The sequence below is a fragment of the Tachyglossus aculeatus genome, chromosome 17 (genome assembly GCF_015852505.1).
Source record: "Tachyglossus aculeatus isolate mTacAcu1 chromosome 17, mTacAcu1.pri, whole genome shotgun sequence".
NCBI lineage: Eukaryota > Metazoa > Chordata > Mammalia > Monotremata > Tachyglossidae > Tachyglossus > Tachyglossus aculeatus.
Window position 1 is genome coordinate 24,324,306 of NC_052082.1, and position 22,342 is coordinate 24,346,647.

The following is a 22,342-nucleotide window of genomic DNA, read 5'->3' on the forward strand; positions in this document are numbered from 1 at the left end:
GGCAGGAAGGTGTCTATTTGTTGTAATAGTGTACTCTCCCAAGAGCTTAGTACAGTGCTTTGCACAGAGTAAGAGCTCAATAAATTTGATTGCATTTTCACTTTAACCACAATTCTAACATATAAACAAAATACCACACCAAAAAAACCCCTACAAACCAAAAACAAGACAAAGAGAAATCATTAATCCCTACAAGTTTCGTGCTTTATGCAATACACAAGGTCAGAGAAGGAACCACTCAGTCCAAGACGGGTACGAAAAACTCTTACGTGAAAGGCACTATTAACCAGGGAATTGCAGGATCTAACTGCTAGAGAAACAGTTTTCAATTTTTTGTAACAGTTCCCTCAGTGGGCAAGTACAGTTAAGAGGCCTAGTTACCATAACAATATGTCTTAAATAAATTTGTGCTTTTAAGTGAGTTGGTGCGGTGAGAGTTGGGAATGAATGCTCTTGCTTGTTAGAGGTTGCGAGTTATTTTGACTCAGACCTATAATGAATTCTGAACTCGGTAGAGAACGTTATAGCAAGTATTGCTTTTCTTTAGTTAAGCAATGGGTCCCAGAATGACAAAAGTACATTAATAAAACAATACTACAGAAGTAGAAAAATGACTACCTCCCAATTCAGGATGAATTTTTTTTTAAAGCTTGGAAAAAGCTTTAAACACTGCATCCAACTGTAGTTTTTTTGTCATTATTTGCAGGTGTAGTAATTTTTTCTTTGCAGGAGAAATTTTAAAAGTGATACCTACAAAGGTTAGAGATCTGCAATGCCTATGAAATGGCTTCACTTCTTGGATTCATTTAAGCTAATTTACCTGCAGTTCACGCTAAAGAAACTGATTGTGGTTATTTGTGACTCTAATAAAAGAAAGCTGTGACCGTTCTGCGGATCTTGTGAAACTCAAACAACTCAGATTTTCCAGCCTGAACCTGCAGTTCTCATTTATGAAATGAATTTTACAAAGAACTGCTAAAGAGATGATTTAATGAGCATACTGCACTTTGTCATGTTGCCATTTTATCTTAGTCATAATACTTTAAACAGAATACTATTAATTTCAAACAAGGCTAGGATTGAGGTCAAAGTCTAACAAAGACAAAGCCATGACTATTCTTAAAATGAACTCTATCATTAACTGTTTTAATACAAAAAGATTAATTATATGGTCAATTTGCTATTTTTTCTTTAAAAATGCAATACCTTTACTAGAAAATAAAATCCTCACAGAGTAATATCCAGGAGATTGAAATGAAAGGTCTGAATCATCTGACTAATGAAAACTGGAAAAAAAAATCTTGCAACGATTGCTGGAAATATGCATGCTGTAGAGAGGAGATTTTCAATTGTCAAACATTTAATCACACTTCCAATAAACACGTACTTCTAGAAAGTATATTTTTAAATTGGCATTCTCAAAACTCAGGCAATGTAAGTATGGCTTTATTACAATGGATTCAAGATGGCAACTACTTAGAACACAGTGCCAACATGGATTATAACAAATCCAGTGAGTATTTTGTTTTTCAATTATTCATAGAAAATTTAATCCTGATTAAGTATCCTTGGGCAGGAATTCATGGTTAGTTGATGACTGAAACCCACATTTATGTGAAATGCTTCTGTTAATTTAATCTGCGTATATGGCTTAATTATGATTGAGGATTCAGTGTAAGAGAAATGAATTATATCAGGATTAAAATTCTAGTACCATATCACACATTTCATTTTCCTTTTTTCTTTTCAAACATGCCAACTGCTGTTTTCTTCACCTCAGTGTTATAATTTACTAACAGCTTTCTTCTGAGCACTTAGCCTATCTCACCCATATAATATTTAAAAATTTAATTTTATTAAAAATATTTGTCATAAGAAAAGAACCACAGCTCATAGTGGTAGAAAAGGTGTGATTTTTCCCCATTGCACAAAGACAGGCTTATAACCATTAACTGTGAACATTTTACATTCATATCCTGAAGTGATTTTCTTTTCCAAGCCCTTCAAACTTAAACACAAACTGTATTTCCTGAAAGAAAGCAACTCTTCCTCAAGTGCATTACACTGATTTCATAAGGAGGCAATTTAGACATGTTTGAGCAGGTAATCATTTAACTGATTACTCTTTATAAAGCCTTCAAACCTGAGTCAGCTATATTGATACAAGATGAAGAAACATGTAGTGAAAAGAATCTCAAACAAAACTGTAAACAGCTTTTTTCTCCTTTGTTTCTGTTCAGAAATGACTGCTCATTAAAGAACAATGTCTCTTTAAAAGTTCCCATTTTAAATACACTTCATGACTCCGTTTCTTCCACGGGATTTTTTCATTTTGGATACTGCTCTGTTGCAGAACCAATAGCTTACTCTGCTTTTATTGTTCAGCTTTCTCACAGAGTGAATGCAGAGTGGTGAAAGAGATCCTTATTGCCCCTCCTCTCAAATGTATCTACTTTGCCCTTAACCACAGATCAGAAATGCGGTCGGCTTTTGTGTCCAGATGCTACTGTCAGTGGTAGTGTTACCGAAGACAGTGAAGAAACTTCCCAGTACAGACTATGAGACAGAAAAAGTCGGTAGAGGATAACCATAGAAACAGATTGGCAGAGGATAACACCCATGGTAACAACCTAAGAGAAGGGGAAAGAAGAAATCAGTCTTTTTTTTAACACAGAACAAAAGGTAAACATTCTGCATGCATTAGTATAGAAATAATACTCGATCTATCAGGCCACTTTCACATAGTAATTAAAAAATGCTATTTCACTCCTTTAAACTGCATTAAGAAAATATTCTATTGAAGCAAATTTTAAAAGAAAAATACTACCTGCTTAGAATTGCACTTTCTCAGAGGTAAAAAAAAAACAAACAAAAAAACCCCACCCAAAATCATTTAACAGTGTATTTGCTGACAACCATGGGAGCACAAAAGAGTAATTCACTAGACCAACTTCTCAGGGAAGAATGCTCCAGTAATAAAGAGTTTCTACACACAGAGGGAAAAAATAAGTTCCTGGAAAATAGAGTATTTGGAATAAAACTTCATACCTGAACCTTGACGGTATTCTAAAAGGTCTTTCAAATGTTCAGGATGCTTCTCTATTTAGTAGACTACCTTCTTACCTATCTATCCTTTAAAGACTACCTCAGACTCAGAAAACATTTGTGCTTTCATGCACACACTACATTGCTTGTAAAGAGAGAGCTCTTGGCAACACTCTACTGTGGAATGATGGGTTAGTCACCTAAGAAGGTATCAACACAAATAAAAATAAGCATATTTGAGTGGGGCAGGTCTCTCTCTCTCTCTCAACTACAGCATGTTAAAAGCAACAGGACAGTTTCATGCAAATCCACTAGGTTTTGGCCTGTATTTACCTGAAGAATGAACTATACTAGGGATTTTGGAGAGGAGTTTTATTTAGCTACGGTACACAGTGTGTTCTAGCCTCATCTTGTTATTTCAATAACGATTTAAAAATTAGCAAGAAAAAAAAATCTAGGGAAACTCCTTTTTATCTAAATTTGAAATGCCAAGGAAACCTTTTTTTGCTTCATTTTAATACTATACTATTCTTACTCTACAGAACCTTCTATCAAAAAATCAAACAAGCAATGGCATTTATTGAGTGCTTATTGTGTGCAGAGCACGCTACAAAGCGTTTGGGAGAGAAATATGCAATAGAGTTGAGAGATGCGATCCCTACCCACAAGGAGTTTACAGTCCAGAGAACTTCAACCTGAGTATTACTATTACCTTCCCAACTACTCTGAAAACTTGGAAATATCCCAACAAATAGGGGTAAGTGGAACTGTTTCAGAATTTGTGTATTACCGGCCTTCCTAAACAAATAGTTTAGATTGAACATACCTTTTCTCTTTGGTAGTCATTTAAAATCATAGCTATCGCTGCAAGAACTGGGTGGCATAAAAACCATAGGAGGCAGCCCTGAAAGAAAAGAAAGGCATTCTATGGTTTTTCCTCTTAGGCCCCAACATTTGATTATTATTAATATGGGCTTGAACCATTTCAAGTAGCAAATCCAATATTTAATTCTTCTGCTATTAAGAAATCAATGAGTAGGAATAGAGTACACTTAGATGTTCCTTTGCATTTTAGATAGAGAATTAGGGAACATGAGTCTGTCTGGGTAGAACGCAATAAGATGTAGGAGAAAGTTACATGCACACATGTGTAATGGGTCAGCCTGTGCGATCTGCATTGCTAGTTTTCCTTAGTCAGGGTTCTTCAAGAATGTAACTCTCACATTATCTGTGAACTAATACATCATTTTTTTTAAACTCATGTCTGGAGTCAACCTATTCAACACTTCAAAATCTGGCTTTGTTTTGTAGACTCAGGTGAAAGAATATCATACATTTCAGTTCATCAAATTCCCGAACAATTCTCCAAGGGACCAAAATTAGAGTATTCTTCTTCCAGGAGGAACTCTCACTTAACATTCTATTTATTTATATTAGAGTCTGTCTCCCACTTTAGACCGTTAGCTCTTGGGGGGCACGGATCATATCTACCAACTGCATTGTATTGTACTCTCCCAAGAGCTAAGTACAGTGCTCTGCACATGGTAAGTTCTCAATAAATACTACTGATTGATTGGCTAGCAGATCACTCAATCAATCGTATTTATTGAGCTCTTACTGTGAAGCAGATGTGAAGCTTCCCCTTGTGTGAGCTCCCCCGCCCCTCCCTTCTCCCTCTGTTTATCTGAAACCTTTGCAGCTTGCTGCAGACTTTGAGGTAGTGCCCAGTATGGGAAGTTAGGGAGCCTCAGTCTGCATCAGGTCTTGCCATGCATTGGTTAAAGACTCTGAGGAACGGACCAGATTGCCCAGATGTATTTGCTTTCATCGTTGATGAAATGCTCGTGGGTACAGAACTTAGACTTGGAGGCAGATGATAGACTAGGCTACCCACACTACAACTACTGAAAGACTCAAGCCAGAGAAGCGAGAGAAAAAGCAAGAGAAGAGAAGAATGTGAATAATAATAATAATGACATTTTGTTAAGTGGTTACTATGTTAAGCACTGTTCTAAGCACTGGGGGGATACAAGGTAATCAGGTTGTCCCATGCAGGGCTCACAGTCTTAATCCCCATTTTACAGATGAGGTAACTGAGGCTCAAAGAACTAAAGTGACTTGCCCAAGGTCACACAGCAGACATGTGGTGGAGCCGGGATTAGAACCCATGACCTCTGACTCCTAAGCCCGGGCTCTTTCCACTGAGCCACGCTGCTTCTCTACCAAGAGCCCCCCCTTCACTTCTCTAGACTATAAGTTTGTTATGGGCAGGGAACAGGTCTGCTAATTCTATTGAACTGTACCCTCCTAAGTGCTTATTACAGTGCTCTGCACATAGTAAGTGCTCAATGAATATGATTGATTAACTTACAGGCTTCTCTTTCCTATTCCTATTTCCTTTGCCCACAGTAAGCGCTCAATAAATACAATGGAAACATTTAGTCTCCCAAAAGCTTAGTACAGTGTTCTGCTCTCGGCAGGGGATCAATACATACTCTTGACTGACTGAGAAGCCCAGAGCATTTTATAACCTCTTGAAAATAAATGTCTCTTTGGGATTTACAACAGTCCAGCAGGACAGGAGATGGTGATACCCTCATTTCAGAAAGAATTGTTCCAGTCTGCTGATTGCTGCCTGACCAACTGCATTTCTAAAACCTCATCAGAGCTGGGGAAGGGAACTGGTCCAAAGGCCAGCTGCCTTGAGTATCCTGGGTCAATTCTGAGCTTCCTGTGGAAGCCAGGTTAATAATAATAATAATAATAATAATAATGATGATGATAGCATTTATTAAGCACTTACTATGTGCAAAACACTGTTCTACGGTTGGGGAGGTTACAAGGTGATCAGGTTTCCCACAGGGGGCTCACAGTCTTCATCCCCATTTTACAGATGAGGTAACTGAGTCCCAGAGAAGTTAAGTGACTTGCCCAAAGTCACACAGCTGACAATTGGTGGAGCCAGGATTTGAACCCATGACCTCTGAGTCTTTCCACTGAGCCACACTGCTTCTCTACTTCAGGGAATCAGAAAAGTGTCTGGGGTCCGCACTGAAGTGGGCCACGGCCTTTCTGAAAATGAGTTACTCAGATGACTTATAACGGACTTGATTTCCTAGGGTAATTCAAGCAGGGAAGGTTGTTGGCCACCTGCAGTCCTCGAGCCTATTTTCAAAAGGAAGGGGACCTTGGGGGGGAAAAGCCCAGGGTGGGACAGTGCCAATTCAACATAGAAGATCACTTAAATGGACTGGGCTTGAAAAGCAATGAATTAAACTCTCCAGCCTGGACATCAGCTTCTCCCAAAGCCACAGAATTAATCAGTAGCACTACCAAAGAGAGAGGTGCCCACATCTCTTGCCTGCCACGACAAGCTACCCACCAGTATCGTAAGACAATGACTAATGGAAATGAACTATGCTGTATATGGAACTCACTTTGGCAAATGTAATGTAGAACTCCCTTTTCAGTGTACTTCTTTCCACCATGATGATCTGGTAGAGACCACCGCCCAGTGACAATGCTAAGCAAACCCTTAAAATGATGAGAAGCGTTCCGGCTAAGCTGTGGTGTGCGTGGTAACTGTGGTGGTTGGTATCTTCAAACTGCTCCCACAACAGCAATATGCTCTGCAAAACAACAACAAATTACATTTGCACAAATGTTGCTCCTATTTAAATTCATCTTTTCGTGACTTCGGTATACATTCCTCAGGAAGCTGCCACATCAGGCAGACCCTGCCCTGATGTGATGAACTAGGAATGGAGAGGTTTTATTGAATAAAATTATACACAAGAGCTCAAAGATATGTTTTTTTCCTAACAGCTAAAGACGGTCAGTAAATTAACATCTGACTTCTGGATAAACTACAATCCCATTTTCTCAGGGTTCAGGGCACCACATCAACAGCCTCTGCATACATAACAGCTCCCATCTTCTGCTACAAACCTGCAAGCACCACTCCTATCATCAACACCATTTATCCAACTAGTACTTCCCAAGTGCTTAGTACAGTGCTCTGCACACAGTAAGCGCTCAATACATACGATTGAATGAATGAATGAATCGAGTGCCCCCTGTGTATCGACCACTTACTACACAGCACTCCCTTTCAGGGAAATATGCTCGCCATTCTCCATACACAAACTTTTCAATCAATAATCAATCAATAGTATTCACGGAGTTCCTAGGGTGTGCAGTGTACCAGACTAAGGCCTAAGGAAAATGAAATAATATAGATAAGTAATTGAAGATTAGAATTATATTCCCTTTGGAGAAGCTGTGATTTCAGGAGGGCCTTAAAGATGGGGAGAGCAGTGGTTGGCCAAATATGAAGGGGAAGGGATTTCCAGGCAGAAGGGAGGGTGTGAACAAGAGGCAAATACTGAGAGAGCTGAGAATAGGGCACAACGAGTAGGTTAGATTGAAAGGAACCAAGTATGCAAATTGGGGTCTAGTGGAAAAAGAGCAAGGATAATGGGGCGGGGTGGGATGAGAACTGATTGAGTTCTTGAAATTGATGGTTAGGAGTTTCTGCTTGATGAGGAGATGGAGGGGAAACCATGGTTCCTGAGGAGTGGGGAAGCCTATGCACAACAATGTTTTATAAAAATGGGTAGAAGAGAGAGAGGAGTATGGACTGAAGAAGAGAAAGAATGGTAGGGGGGAGATCAATAGTATTCATTGAGAGCTTATTGTGCATCTAATTCTGTACTAAGCACATAGATCAGCAAGGAGGCTGATGTAGTTGTCAAGCCAGGATATGTATGACACAGACTAATGTGGTGAAAGTTTATTTAGTGTGGGAGAGGTGGATTCTGGAAATGTGCAGGAATAACCAACAGGATTTGGTGACAGACTGAATAACACCACTCCTTTGTAAAACCTTTGCTCAAACTGTTTTCCATGTCTGAGATGGCTGCTTCCACTTCTCTACTGAACTATCCCATTTACTTTTTTTAAGATAGAGCCCCAAATCCATATTGTAAAACATGCTTTTTTCTAATTAATGCAAAAGCACCACACATAATCTCAGAACATCCAGCTCACTGCCACTCTCAGATACACATTTTCATTTCTATTTTATGTATAATTCATTAGTATACCCAGTTCTCTTTATAATGCAAGGGTTGCCTTCTTTCAGAATCCCACATTAAGGAAAAGCTCACATTATAGTACAAATTTCTGTGATTATTTTTTTTTCTTAATGCTACTTAAGTACTTTCTATATGTTCAGCACTGTACTAAGCGCTGGGGAATATATGAGATAATCAGGATGGATACAGTACCTGTCCCACATAAGGATACAGTTTAAATAGGAGGGAATAGGATTTAATCCCCATTTACAAAGTAGTCGAGGCGCAGAGAAGTTAAAGGACTTACCCAAGGCAACACATGACAGAAAAGAGGCAGATCTGGGATTAGAATCCAGGGCCTCTGACTCTTAGACCCATGTTCTTTCCACTAGGCTACACTCCTTCTTTCCTTTGAATTGTACAGAGTGTGAGCTATTCAAAAATTTGAAGTGCTGTGTATTTCTGTCCCACGCAATTCAGACAGCAAGAGGAAAAAGCATCAATTCAGACCTGTGTGATGACAGTGACGACTGCTATGCCAGTGGACGTTGGTGTAGAATCCCACTGGAGGGGCCGACTTGGAGACTTCTTCATTCGGCCTAATGTCCAACCCATGCACAGACTCAGCAGTAAGTACATCATCTGTACCTGGGAAGCTATGTCACACACTGATTGACGGGAGACAAAAGTAAGTTTACAGAGTTATAAACAAAGCAATCGATCAATCGTATTTACTGAGTGCTTACTTGTGCAGAGCACTGAACTAAATACTTGGTAGAGTACAAAACAACTGAGTTGGTAGACATGTTCCCTGCCCACAATGAATTTATAGCCCAGAGGGAGCGTAGTCCTTACTTTAAAGGACTGGAGAATGACAAGATTAATGACCCCTTAATTTGTGAGTAAATGTAATTCTTTTGAATCATTTCACTCAGGACAAATCACAACATACATAGTATGTCTCTCTGTGTATCCTGATAACTATAATCTATTATTTCCAACATTTTCTTGCTAATCTCAAACATGTTTGCTCATAAACATAGACATGTCTCCTGCCCACAATGAGTTTATAGCCCAGAGGGAGCATATTCCTTACTTTAAAGAACTGGAGAATGACTAGATTAATGACTCCTTAATTTGTGAGTAAATGTAATTCTTTTGAATCATTTCACTCAGGACAAATCACAATTTACATAGTATGTCTCTCTATGTATACTAATAACTATAATCTATTATTTCCAACATTTTCTTGCTTATCTCAAACATGTTTGCTCATAAATTCAGCATCACCACACCCCAAAAGCTCATTTTACCACCATGAAAAAAAATTGCATCTTTTCCAATCCTTGTGTTATTTCATTTCTGTTTTTTTAGTTCTGTGTTTTAGTGTAACTTCTTTTATGGAAAGTAAATCTGGATCTTTTTAAACAGACACTGATAAAGTTAATAAAAACAGAAACACCAACTGTGGTATCAGAAAAGTTTCCTGGGGTCTTTAGCTTTCTTCATTTTATAAACTCCACAAAAAGAATACACATAATGATCCTACTCTTTGTTTAAAAAGCTCCCAAAGCCCCCTCCAAAAAAAAGTGTTTTAATACTGTCCAGAGATCATCTCTAAAAGAATCAATGTGAGAGCATTGTGTGGGCTTACTTGATTTAGTTTTTATGCTTTCTTCTCAATTGATTTCCCCCTTTATGCAAGTTGCTATTCAGAAGTGATCAAGTCCAGTCCTGCACTGACTAAACACAGCTGGTTTTTTTTCCCTTTTTGGGGGCAGAATTAAACGAAAGAGTGAATATGAAATATTTTTGAAATGATCCTCATGACCACTTTTTGTGATACCCTAAATTAATCTATGCAGCTTCACCCAGTTTCAGTTCCAAAGAAAAATAAAATCCCCGATGCCTTGGTAGGCTGTGCCACCAGGAGGCCATTCCCTGAAGCAGCAAATAGATTGTTGTAAAAGTAAAACTCATATTCAAGGCATTGTTCAGACCAAGCCCCTCAGAACAGTTCACTGCAGTGAACACTGCAAGTTTTACACAGAGTTTATTGAAAACTGATTATTTCTGACCTAAAAGTATAGCACCAGTTCCATGTGGCATGTAAAAAAAAATATATTTTATTACCCTTTCAGCTTGCTATCATTGCTGTCACTGGAATGGATATTTTAAAAAAGGGAAAAGGCTAGCTGTTGAATGGCAAAAAAGCAATTGGGAGAAGGAGAATCAAAAGTCCCACAGTTAAAACCACAGTTAAACCACATGGAACTAAATAAAGAGGTGACTGTAAATATTATCTTAGTTATCTTGGCTAGAGAGATAGGAGCAATCAATTTTGTACCTATTTACAGGAAAATCACACTCACTGCATTTTAGAAACAATAATCAGTAGGCTTATCAAACAGAATGGGTACATGGACAAGTAATGCATATAGACAGCCAAAAGAAAACCATGGGCTATTCCATTTGGTAGTACTGGGGAAAATGATGGAATCCTTGGAAATGGAAAGAATGTTAAACCCCTAAAAGGAATTACCTAATTTGGAATGTGAAATTTGAAACAAGAACTAAATAGGTTTTTTTGGGTACTAATATGGAAGGCAAATCATGGGAATGGTCTTGGGAACTTCGACGAAGTTCCTGACAAAAGCCTCTAGGAAGAAGAGCAGCAACCCATTAATAATCTATTCCAGGATTTTACTAAAGATCCAGTGCCTTCTGGGATGTGACATCTTCAGGATGGGACACCTTTGAAAATCTGTCACAGTATGGGGCTTATTTAATATTTTGATCCATTTTCAAATTAATCCCACATTGCAACGTTTTTCAATGTTCCAATTTTCCAACTAATTTTCCAACTAAAACAGTTATTACCAAAAATTGATGGTACGGTTGAATTGTTCAAACAGGCATCGAAGATGAGAAAAGACAGAACAATTAATCAATCAATAGTATTCATTGAGCGCTTACTATGTGCAGTGCACTGTAGTAAGCGCTTGGGAGAGTACAATACAAGATACTTACATTCTGCCAAACTACCTATTAAAGGAGCACCTATGCCATCTTTGGAGTAACTGAAAAAAATGAAGAAGGTTGTTTTTAGTTTTCAAAACAAAGATAATAAAAAGAAAACACATTATTAACAATTATATTAGAATAACCTTGAAAGATTAATTAGCATAAATGATTTAAACAGAACTGCAGTGATATTGTTACCTGGAGAAATGAAGGTAATTAGCAAAAGCTGAACCAGCCTGCAACAGCAATGCAGTTGTCAGCACCTTTAAGACTGTATGCATGGGTCCTCCTTTCTTTATTGTCTGCCACAGTGACTGAGCGTAAATGCAAGCAGCCACAAAGTACACTAGGACAAGGAGGAAAAAGAATTCATGTAACCCTGTAAAAAGAAGAAAAGGCAGTCTACTTCAGTAAAACAAAGTCAGGTGTAAGCCAATTAGAAAAAGCCTATCAAAAACATCTCTGGTGATCAGTTTTAGAAATGAAAAATGATGCATAAGTTTGATGATGGAAATCTCGATGCTGAGAAGCAGCATGGCGAGGTGAGAAGCAGCATGGCACAGTGGATAGAGCGTGGGACTGGGAGTCAGGTCATGGGTTCTAATCCCTGCTCCTCTACTTGTCTGCTGTGTGACCTTAGGCAAGTCACTTCACTTCTCTGTGCCTCAGTTACTTCATCTGTAAAATGGGGATTAAGACTGTGAACCCCACGTGGGACAGGGGCTGTGTTCAACCCGATTTGCTGGTATCCACCCAGCGCTTAGTACAGTGCCTGTCACATCAATCAATCAATCAATCGTATTTATTGAGCACTTACTGTGTGCAGAGAGCACTGTACTAAGCACTTGGGAAGTACAAGTTGGCAACATATAGAGACAGTCCCTACCCAACAGTGGGCTCACAGTCTAAAAGGGGGAGGCAGAGAAGAAAACCAAACATACTAACAAAATAAAATAAATAGAATGTCACATAATAAGCATTTAACAAATACCACAATTATTATTATTAAACTCCCAGAATAATGTCTGTAAAATCCAAACTGTTGGCCATTTAATGGGAAGTGTTTAAACTGAAACTATTTCTCTACTTAGGGACTACGTATCTGTAGTAAAACGCAGAGCCGACTTTTCACTTCTGCGATAAAGACAGGCGTTACTCTGGATACATATAGTTCAGCTGTCCTCGCTTTTGTGCAAGTATTTTGAAGTTTTGTCTTGTTTGGAATCATGGCTTTTGCAATCAGGCAATTCTGCATTCTTTTAGATCCTTTTGTGTTCAGTTATGGGTACTTATTGAGTGCTACTGTGGGCATAGGATTCAATGGTATTTAATGAACCCTTACCATGTGGTGAGCACTGTACTAAGCGTATGGGACAGGGACTGTGTCCAACCCGATTTGCTTGTATCCTCTCCAGTGGTAGAGGATGCGCTTAACAAAAAACACAATTATTATTATAGTTTTAATTTATTCTGGAACACCCCAGTACCCTTTTTAAATGATAATAATAATTAATAATTGTGGTGTTTAAGCACTTACTGTGTGTGCCAGGCACTGTATAATAATAATATGATAAGTGCTGGGGTGGATACATGCAAATCAGGTTGGACACAGTCCCTGCTTCAATCCCCATTTTACAGATAAGGGATCTGAGGCCCAGAGAAGTGAAGTGACCTGCCCAAAATCACATAGCAGACAAGTGGAGGAGGCAGGATTGGAAGCCATGACCTTCTTACTCTGAGGCCCGTGCTCTCTTCACTATTCACTATATGTTGCCAACTTGCACTTCCCAAGCGCTTAGTACAGTGCTCTGCACACAGTAAGCGCTCAATAAATACGATTGAATGAATGAATGAAACAGCCTTAGCAATACTGAACTCTATAATGCAGCTTTGTACATGAGAGTTAATGAGAACAATGGTTCCAGTATGAAATTCAGCTGGCTGCTAACGTCCAGATATACTGGTTTTCAATTTCAAAAATGCTTTGTCATTATTTAAGTTGGAAATCAGAAGTGCCTGTCAAATCACGGGTGCGTCAGGTTCTGTGGCAGGTCGCTCACATCCCAAGGAGGTGGCTGAGAGTGCCCAGGCCCTGTCTCCCTCCTCCTCCATCCCTTGGGAGCCAAGAACCGGCAACAGCCTTCAGAAATGTTGGACTGTTGTGGATGCCATGTCAGTTTGGAACTAGAGACAGTGCCTGGAGCAGGGAAGATCATCGGGACCTTCCCCTCCAAGGACTGTCTTTCCACCTCCTTATGCCCTTTCAGTAGTATTTACTGAGGGCCTACTCTGGGCAGTAGTGAGGTAGTTTATGAGAAGGAGCATGGCCTAGTGGATAGAGCACAGCCTAGGAGTCAGAAACTTGTGGGTTCTAATCTCAGCTCTGCCACTTGTCTTCTGTGTGACTTTGGGCAAGTCACTTCACTTCTCTACGCCTTAGTTACCTCATCTGTAAAATGGGGATTGAGACCGCGAGCCCCATGTGGGACAGGGACTGTGTGCAACCCGATTTGCTTGTATCCACCTCAGCGCTTAGTTCAGTGCCTGGCCCACAGTAAGCGTTTAACAAAACCTCAGTTACTGTCATTATGTGCTAACCAGATAGGGTTTTCTGAAGAAGTTTAGCTTTTCGAATGGCACCGGAAAAAACTGGGTTGTCAAACTGATGCTCCCAAAGAATGGCCCAGGGAAAGATTTCACCAGCCCACCCACTGGGAATTGTAAGGACTGCCCCACCCTTCCCTGCTTCTCCTCTCTGATACACCCTGGCCACAGTAGCATTCATAAGCAAGAGTCAAACTCTGGTTAGCTGTTTCTGCAAGAAGAGGGACGGGACGCCTGGGTGAGTGGCGTGTCCCGTGCAAGTCATATGACTCCTGTTTCCCAGAGGGAGGACTGAAGTGGAGGCGAAGAAGAAAAGATAGAAAGACAGAAAAGGTGAGATACAGCCAGAGAGGTGGGGGAAGAGAGGCAGAGAAGACAAATAGAGATACTGTAAAAGGAGACAGAAAAATAATGTGAATATAGCTGGAAGACAGAAAGGCAGGGAGACAAAGAAGGGAAAAGAAAAGGGTGAAGGAAAGATGAATGGAGGGGAAGACCTGGTCTCTGGGGAGGGGGGCAACAGGATGAGAAGAAGGAGTGTGGGAGTAGGAGATATGAGAAAGGAAGCACTGTAAACTTGTTGTGGGCAGGAAAGTGCCTACCAACTCTGTCAAACAGTACAATGCTCTGAACACAAAAGTGGTCAATGAATATGTTTGATTAAGGAATGTGTAAAATGGAGGAAAAGGGGGAGGTGGTTTGGGTTAGGAGCGAAGTTGGCTAGTTTATGCTCTCTTCTGCATGTGGCTCCACATTTCTTCCCCTGCTTGTAGCTGCAGATTAATTTTTCCCTGGAAAACCTCTAGGTTTGGGAGGTGGCACATGCTCAGGAGAAGAAAGTAAAGACGGAAAGTGCTGACATTATGGGGGCACCTCCCACTTGGTGCACACTTGAGCCTGGTGATTTTTCACCAGGAGAAAGTTGGCTAATCCATAGCAGTAGTATTTACTAAGCCTTTATTGGGTGCAAAGCACTTTTCTGTGTGCTGGGAGAGAATACAGAGGTGGGAATCAGATACCTGAATCAGGTGGGGGGCTCACCTGTCATAAAGAATTTGATATTTTCTTAAAATACGCCATGACATAAAATTCTCTTTTAAAATAAAACAAAACCCAAAGTTTCAGTTTCAAATGTGGCGGCTGTACCATTCATTCTGAAGGTTCCCAATCCTTTTGTTATGTTTCTTATTTGCAAAACTTTATTTCAATTATTGCTAACAAACGAATAGCAAGGGATCAGTTCAACAAATGATTCAACCAATTATTTCAACCATGGGAAGCATCATGGCACAATGGATAAAATCGATAAAATCGGGCCTGGGAGTCAGAGGACCTGGCTGTAATCCCGGTTTCAGCACTTGCCCGCTGTGTAACCTTGGGCAAGTTACTTCACTTCCCCATGCCTCAGTTTACTCAACAGCAAAATGGGTATTCAATTCCTTTTCTCCTGCTACTTACACGGTGAGCTCCATGTGGGATGGGGACTGTATCTGGCTTGCTTAGCTTGTATCTAACCTCACCACTTTGAGTAATGCTTGACACATAGTAAGCACTTAAATGCCACAAAAAAAATACATGACAAAGTGATTAAAAAAAAAAGTAAGAAAAAAATTTAATCGACACTTTAGCCACTGGGTGTCACCCTCATTTCACATAATAGGAAATAAAGTCCATTCTACGGAAATTAACTGCACTAGGGAAAAACTCTCCTTGGACTTAGAGAAGAATTGAGCTTTATTACTGAGCAGTAGCCCCAGATCAGATGCTTCTGGGGACAAGGGTCTAAACTGGGAACTAGTACAGCTACACCTATTTATAACGAATGGGTAAAGAAAAAAAATGGTAGGTTTGGGGATTGGTTTTTAAAATTTGCTTTTATTTGTTCTTAAAATAAAATTGAAATAATATTCACTCTATTTCTTCGTATTAATGTATTAAAATACTATATTCGATTTCTCACGTATTTTATTCCGAATAACTTTAATACAGAATAAAGTTGTTTCATTAACTTGTAAACAGGCTATACAATTAGAGTCTCCAAAGTATTAACGTTTTAGAAATAACTGAAATAAAGTTTTTTAAATAAGAAGTATATGACGGAAGGATTGGGAACTTTCAGAATGAATGGGATACCCACCACATAAAGTAATTATATTCAAAATAGAGGAAATTATTCAGAGTGCAAAGTATGAAGCGAATTAGTTTGGGAATCACTTATGTGGCATTTAAGCAGCTTTTGATTCACAAAGTACAATTTCACTAGAGTTTGCATAAATCATTATCGCCTTAATTTCATACAAGAAATTTTAAAAATAAATCATGATTCAATAATCTTAGGAGCGAATACAATTCTAACAAAACCACTGTAGGTTATCAATTCGTTCATTTTCTTTTCAGCTTACGATTTTGATTTTATGAAGGGCCATTCTTCCTCAGAAGAGTGAACAAACCCCCATTGTTACCTTAACAATCATAACTAATCAAGCCAAACTTTCAGTTGTACCTCTGGGAGGCTGCTGCAGCTGTTCATCAGGTTAGCACCAAGAAGGGCAGTATCCTGGAATCAATCATAGGGTTTCTAACCTGGTCCTCGAGCTGTTGTTCTCTCAAGGTCATTTCCCATTCTTCCTGAACAAACTAGCTACAGGTTTGGGGAGAAGGTCACGGATTTCCAATTGTAAACCTTTCCTTCCCAATATGACAGCCTAGACTGACTTGTCCAGTGGATGGAGGTTTGAATGCCTGTGAGAAGGGAAACCCTCTTGGACTGCTGCTTTACTGACTCCTTGAAACGTTTCTTCTGGACTAATTTCTGAAGTCTCTTCCCGAAATGTGCCCCTCTGTCCTGACAGTGGTTTGCTATGCTGGACTGTTCTCTGTTGTTGTTTTTTTTCCCCCCGAATGGTCCACTGCAATGCTACATGCTGAGGCTAGGTTTGATTATGACTATGCTTCCTCATTATGTAAATAACTATATATCCTTATTGGTCTGTGGAACTATACTACCTAGGCAGTGAATCCATGAGAAAGGATATATCATTTTGTTTTAATGGTACTTGTTAAGCACTTCCTATATGTCACGCACTCTTCTAAGGGCTGGGGTAGCTACAAATTAATCAGGTGGGACACAGTTCCTGCCCCACATAATAATAATAATATTAATAATTATGGTATTTATTAAGCACATACTATGTGCCGAGCACTGTTCCAAGTGCTGGGGTAAATACAAGATAGTCCGGTTATCCCACGTGGGGCTCATAGTCTTAATTCCCATTTTACAGATGAGGTAACTGAGGCACAGAGACGTTAAGCGGCTTGCCCAAGGTCACACAGCAGACAAGTGGCGGAGCTGGAATTAGAACCCATGTCTTTTGACTCCGAAGCCCATGCTCTTTCCACTAAGCCACGCTGCTTCTCATAATGGGGACTCACAGTCAAAGTAGGAAGGAGGATAGGTATTAAACCCCATTTTACAGATGAGGAAACTGGCACCCAGAGAAGTTAAGTGACTTGCCCCAGAACAAACAGCAGGCAAATGATGGAACTGGGATTAGAAGCCAGATCCTCTTCCTCCTAGGCCAGTGCTCTTTCCACTAGGAAATGCTGCTCCACAAATCCATATCCATACAGCTGGACCTATTTACAGTAAAGTGTACCTATATATGTACCATGTTTCAATTCAACTAAATGTTAACACCTCTGACTCTTTTGGAACATTGTAATTTTATTCTGCTCTTTGACATGATGCTCATGATCAAGAAAAACTTGTCTATTAGAATAAGATGACATGCTGAAAGTGGTTTCTTACTCAGCGAATAAGCCTGCATAATACACAAGATATGGTAAATTGTCCTTCACTCAGATGCCATGATTTTTTTGAAATACAATAATACAAAGACATTTTGCAAGAATTGAAAATTGTCTTAATTGCGACTATGTGCTTCAGGACATTCAAATACAAAGCTCTTCTCGTTATATGTGTTAGTTAGCCAACTTTCATCAGAAAGTGGTAGAACTTACAGAGAGAAATGTGAAGTGGCCTAAGAAAAGTGTACCCCAGAATATATTTCTGAAATGGAAAAAAAGAGACTTTGTGGAGGCACACATTGCAGAAATAACAAGAGGAAAAAATATTTTTTGCACCTCACCATTACTACTACTCCTCCGTACAACTAAAACATTACTAAAATGCTTGAGAGGATGCAGAAGAAACCATTGTTGGGTAGGGACCGTCTCTATTTGTTGCCAACTTGTACTTCCCAAGCGCTTAGTATAGTGCTCTACACACAGTAAGTGCTCAATAAATACGATTGAATGAATGAATAAAGCTCATAAGAGACCCACATATCTCTTTAGAATTCAGAATCATCAATACCATCAATCAATCAATGGTATTTATTGAGTGCTTACTGTGTGCCAAACCACTCTGCAAGGGGCTTCAGAGAGAAGAATACAACAAAGTTGATAGACATGACCACTTTTGAGAGGAAGGCAGACATTAAAATGAGTTACTGATAAGGGAATGGGAGAATACAGGGGTATTTACATAAGTGCTGTGGAGCCGGGGGTAAGTGGAGCCGGGGGTAAGTGGGTATAAAGACCTTAGGAGGTACAGATTCATGTGCATGTACAACAGACTTTCTTTTCTTTTCAGTATTAACAAGAGTTTTTAAGGAAGGCATGCTAAGGCTGGCAGCTAGGAAGCAAGAGTTCTAGTCCACTAGCTACTAGATCCCTAGCTAAACTGGCAAGATATCCACCTCAAATGATTTGGTAACGATGAATGAAACAGAATACGTGAACAGCTATGAGTTCATGGAAGAAAGGATCTATATAAACTCCATATTATTAGTGTTATTAGTATTATGAAGTCAAGAGTAAGGTTTTCCAATTGATCAGTATCTCTTTTTTACCAATATCTTTCCACTTCTACATGAAGCCATTTCCCCCCAACCAAAAACATAGCACCCAGCCAGTTTACCAATTTGTAACTCACGTAATTATCACTTCTGCCATCAATATTATTTTAGCTATTAATTCTGTTTTTGAACTCTTTATCTTGATTTTTTTTTTAGCTTGAGAAGGGCAAACCTTCTGACCGGCTGGCCTGGGTGCTGCAGGGGTGTCTAAACAACCAGCTACTTTGTCACACTGATTGAGAGTGTGCTTCATTCTGCTTTTAACTAATCCATTCTGCCTTTCTGGTTTGCATGTGTCCACAGTTTTGTTTATCACCCAATTCTCCTCGCATGTTCCACCCAGTAGAGCTGTGTGGCTGTGAGGACTGCCTCAGTGCTGCTGAGCTGTCTGCGTTCTTGGAGCTATTACCCGGCCACTTGCTGCTGAGTACGGTTTGTTGGTGAAACTACTCAAGCTGGACATGTCTTCTGGAGTAAGTCCAGATCTAGCCATATAGAGGATTGGACAGCATTCCAGCTTTTAAGATTTTCAATTTTGTACAAAGCTGTTTGCCTCATTGTAGAGATCTGCTGAAAGACATGCTGACCTTTCTGCTTCAATTTTCTACTTGTTTATCTCTGTGCAGCACTGAATGGGCACTGGAGATACAAGCCACATATATATGGCCATTCTATATATATGTATATGCATATTTATGTATGTGCATATATAGAGTATAGAATAGTATAGTAAAATTGTAATTCTTCCAATTTTTTTTAAATTGGGTAAAACAAAAGACCCCCTCAAAATTGAACAATTAAAAACTCGAGATTTTTCTTAACCATTTTGGATGCCAAAATGGACAAGTCAATTGTGAATCCAACTTCATTCTGTCACAGCATGGCCTAGTGGAGAGGGCATGGGCTTGGGAGTCAGAAGGATCTGGGTTCTAACCCTAGCTCTGCCAATTTATTGCTGTGTGATCGTGGGCCAGTCACTTAACTTCTCTGTACCTCAGTTTCCTCTACTGTAAAATGGGGATACCTCTTCTCCCTCCTACTTAGACTGTGAGCCCCATGTGGGAAAGGGTCTGTGTCCAATCTAATAATAATAATAATAATAATAATAATAATGATGGCATTTATTAAGCACTTACTATGTGCAAAGCACTGTTCTAAGTGCTGGGGAGGTTACAAGGTGATCAGGTTGTCCCACGGGGGGCTCACAGTCTTAATCCCCATTATACAGATGGGGTAACTGAGGCCCAGAGAAGTTAAGTGACTTGCCCAACGTCACACAGCTGACAATTGGCGCAGCCAGGATTTGAACCCATGACCTCTGACTCCAAAGCCCGGGCTCTTTCTATTGAGCCATGCTGCTTTTCATTAACTTCTAATTAACTGGTACCTACCCCTGCGTTTAGATCTGTGCTTGACACATAATAAGCACTTAAATATCATTTAAAAAATGATTTAGGGCATCTGTGTGATGAATGCCTTTATATCCACTATCAACATCTATTTTATAAAGTTATATTTGAAAGGTTTGATTACTTATAACTGCGTCAAAATGTCTTTCAAAGGTTTTCCTTTTTCCACACTCTGTAAGGAAACTGGAATTTCATTGAGTAACTGACAACTGAGGCCAATTTGGCTTTTTTTCTTTTGTTATCATTCTTCTCATTTGAATATACAGCCCTTATTTGAAAACCGAGATTGGACAGTATTAAATCTGGGATTAAATGCTGGATTTGCCAGAACAAGACGCTTTTGAGGATTTGTTGGCCACTATCATCATTTATAATTGTTGAAAAAGAGTAAATGTTACCAAAGATATGCTTGCCTTGTGTATGCTATTGTACATGAAATAGAAAATTAAAACTAAAGTAAACCTGAAATTTTAAAAATTAAAGCATAATTCTTAGCCAAGCTAACTAAAAGCAAAGCACCCCAACATTTTTGCCATTCAATTTTTGAAACCTGAAATCCCAAACCTACCTACACATTCAATATAAAACCCTGCGTGTGTTGGCTCCATGAAGTATTACCAGACTGGGAAAATTTCAAATCATTCCTTGCTCTTTTAGTTACTCACAGGGTTAAAACACACTGACAGATGTTTCTTATATTGGATTAATTAGCTCTCCATGTTTGTCTCTACTGAGCTAGTAAGTGCATTAAAAATAACTCAGGGAGTGAGTCTTTTCTTAAGGTCTTTCTAACTCCCTGGTCTACTGGCCTCAAGCTTTCTACTTTCAGCTTGTTACTTCATGCATCCCTTACATGCATCCCATTGACAGATTTCTATTCACAAAGGCCAGTATAACTGCTAATTAACTGTTTTGATTAGCAACATCCACTGTACAGGAGGATACAACAACAATTAGGTGAAACTGGCTATTTTGCTTAGAACTATGGCCTAAACTTGTCTTCAGGGAATTTTGCTTTAAACAAAATGTTGATTTTCCACTGCATAAGCATGGACATAATTCAAGATTCTCCAGGATGCTCTGTTATCTTTCTGAAGGAATGAAAACCGAATAGACGAGTTTAGTTTCTACACTCTATTAAGCAGCAAGGTTTTGTTTGTTTGTTTAAATGGCATCTGTTGAGTGTCTACTATATGCCAGGCACTGTATTAAGGGCTGGGGTAGGTACGAGTTCAAGTTGGACACTGTCCCACAGTCCTTCTCCCCCTTCTAGACTGAAGCAGTGTGGCTCGGTGGAAAGGGCATGGGCTTGGGCGTCAGAGGTCATGAGTTCTAATCCCAGCTCCTCCACATGTCGGCTGTGTGACCTTGGGCAAGTCACTTAACTTCTCTGAGCCTCAGTTCCCTCATCTGTAAAATGGGGATGAAGACTATGAGCCCCACATGGGACAACCTGATCACCTTGTATCCCCCCAGCACTTAGTACAGTGCTTTGCACATAGTAAGCACTTAACAAATGCCATCATTATTATTAGACTGTGAGCCTAACATTGGGTAGGGACTGTCTCTATATGTTGCCGATTTGTACTTCCCAAGCGCTTAGTACAGTGCTCTGTACACAGTAAGTGCTCAATAAATACGATTGAATGAATGAATGAATAAGGCTCACAGTCTTAATCCCCATTTTACAAATGAGGCACTGAAGCACAGAGAAGTTGAATAAGGTCACACAGCATCTTCCCATATATATTGCCAAATACTCAATTTTCATCAGTATCCCGAAGAAAGGTGCTGTATTCTACATTTTACTGAAAATGCCTTAATCCATACTGTTTAAGCACACTGGTTGAAAGAAAGGGAAAATGGAGACAAGGAGTTATAAAGCCTCCTCTGAAGGAATCAATGCAGGATTCCCAATTCCCACAGTACTTCAACCTCAATATACTATCCCAACTCATTTATTCATTCATTCAATCATATTTATTGAGCACTTACTGTGTGCAGAGCACTCTACTAAGCCCTTGGAATGTACAATTCAGCAATAAAGAGAGACAATCCCCACCTACAATGGCCTTACAGTCTAGAGAGGGGGAGGCAGACATCAAAACAAGTAAACAGGCATCAATATAAATAAATGGAATTATAGATAGGAACATATATGCTTCTCAATACTTCTATCAGCCAGAATGATAAACTCTTTATTGGTGGTATTTGTTAAGTGCTACTATGTGTCAAGCACTGTTCTAAGTGCTGGGAAAGACACAAA

The 22,342-nt window shown here is 39.4% G+C and overlaps 1 protein-coding gene across 1 annotated transcript in view; it reads right to left on the minus strand.

Moving 5' to 3' along the window:
* Positions 1 to 1,330: 1,330 nt before the first annotated feature.
* Positions 1,331 to 22,342, minus strand: part of GPR180 (G protein-coupled receptor 180) — a 38,665-nt gene continuing 17,653 nt past the window's right edge. The window contains exons 4-9 of the mRNA XM_038759541.1: positions 11,343 to 11,523; positions 11,151 to 11,200; positions 8,631 to 8,788; positions 6,483 to 6,674; positions 3,872 to 3,949; positions 1,331 to 2,630 (exon numbers count right to left, since the gene is read on the minus strand). Of these exons, the coding sequence (XP_038615469.1) occupies positions 2,472 to 2,630; positions 3,872 to 3,949; positions 6,483 to 6,674; positions 8,631 to 8,788; positions 11,151 to 11,200; positions 11,343 to 11,523 (818 nt within the window). The 3' untranslated portion in view covers positions 1,331 to 2,471. The remainder of the gene's footprint in view (positions 2,631 to 3,871; positions 3,950 to 6,482; positions 6,675 to 8,630; positions 8,789 to 11,150; positions 11,201 to 11,342; positions 11,524 to 22,342) is intronic.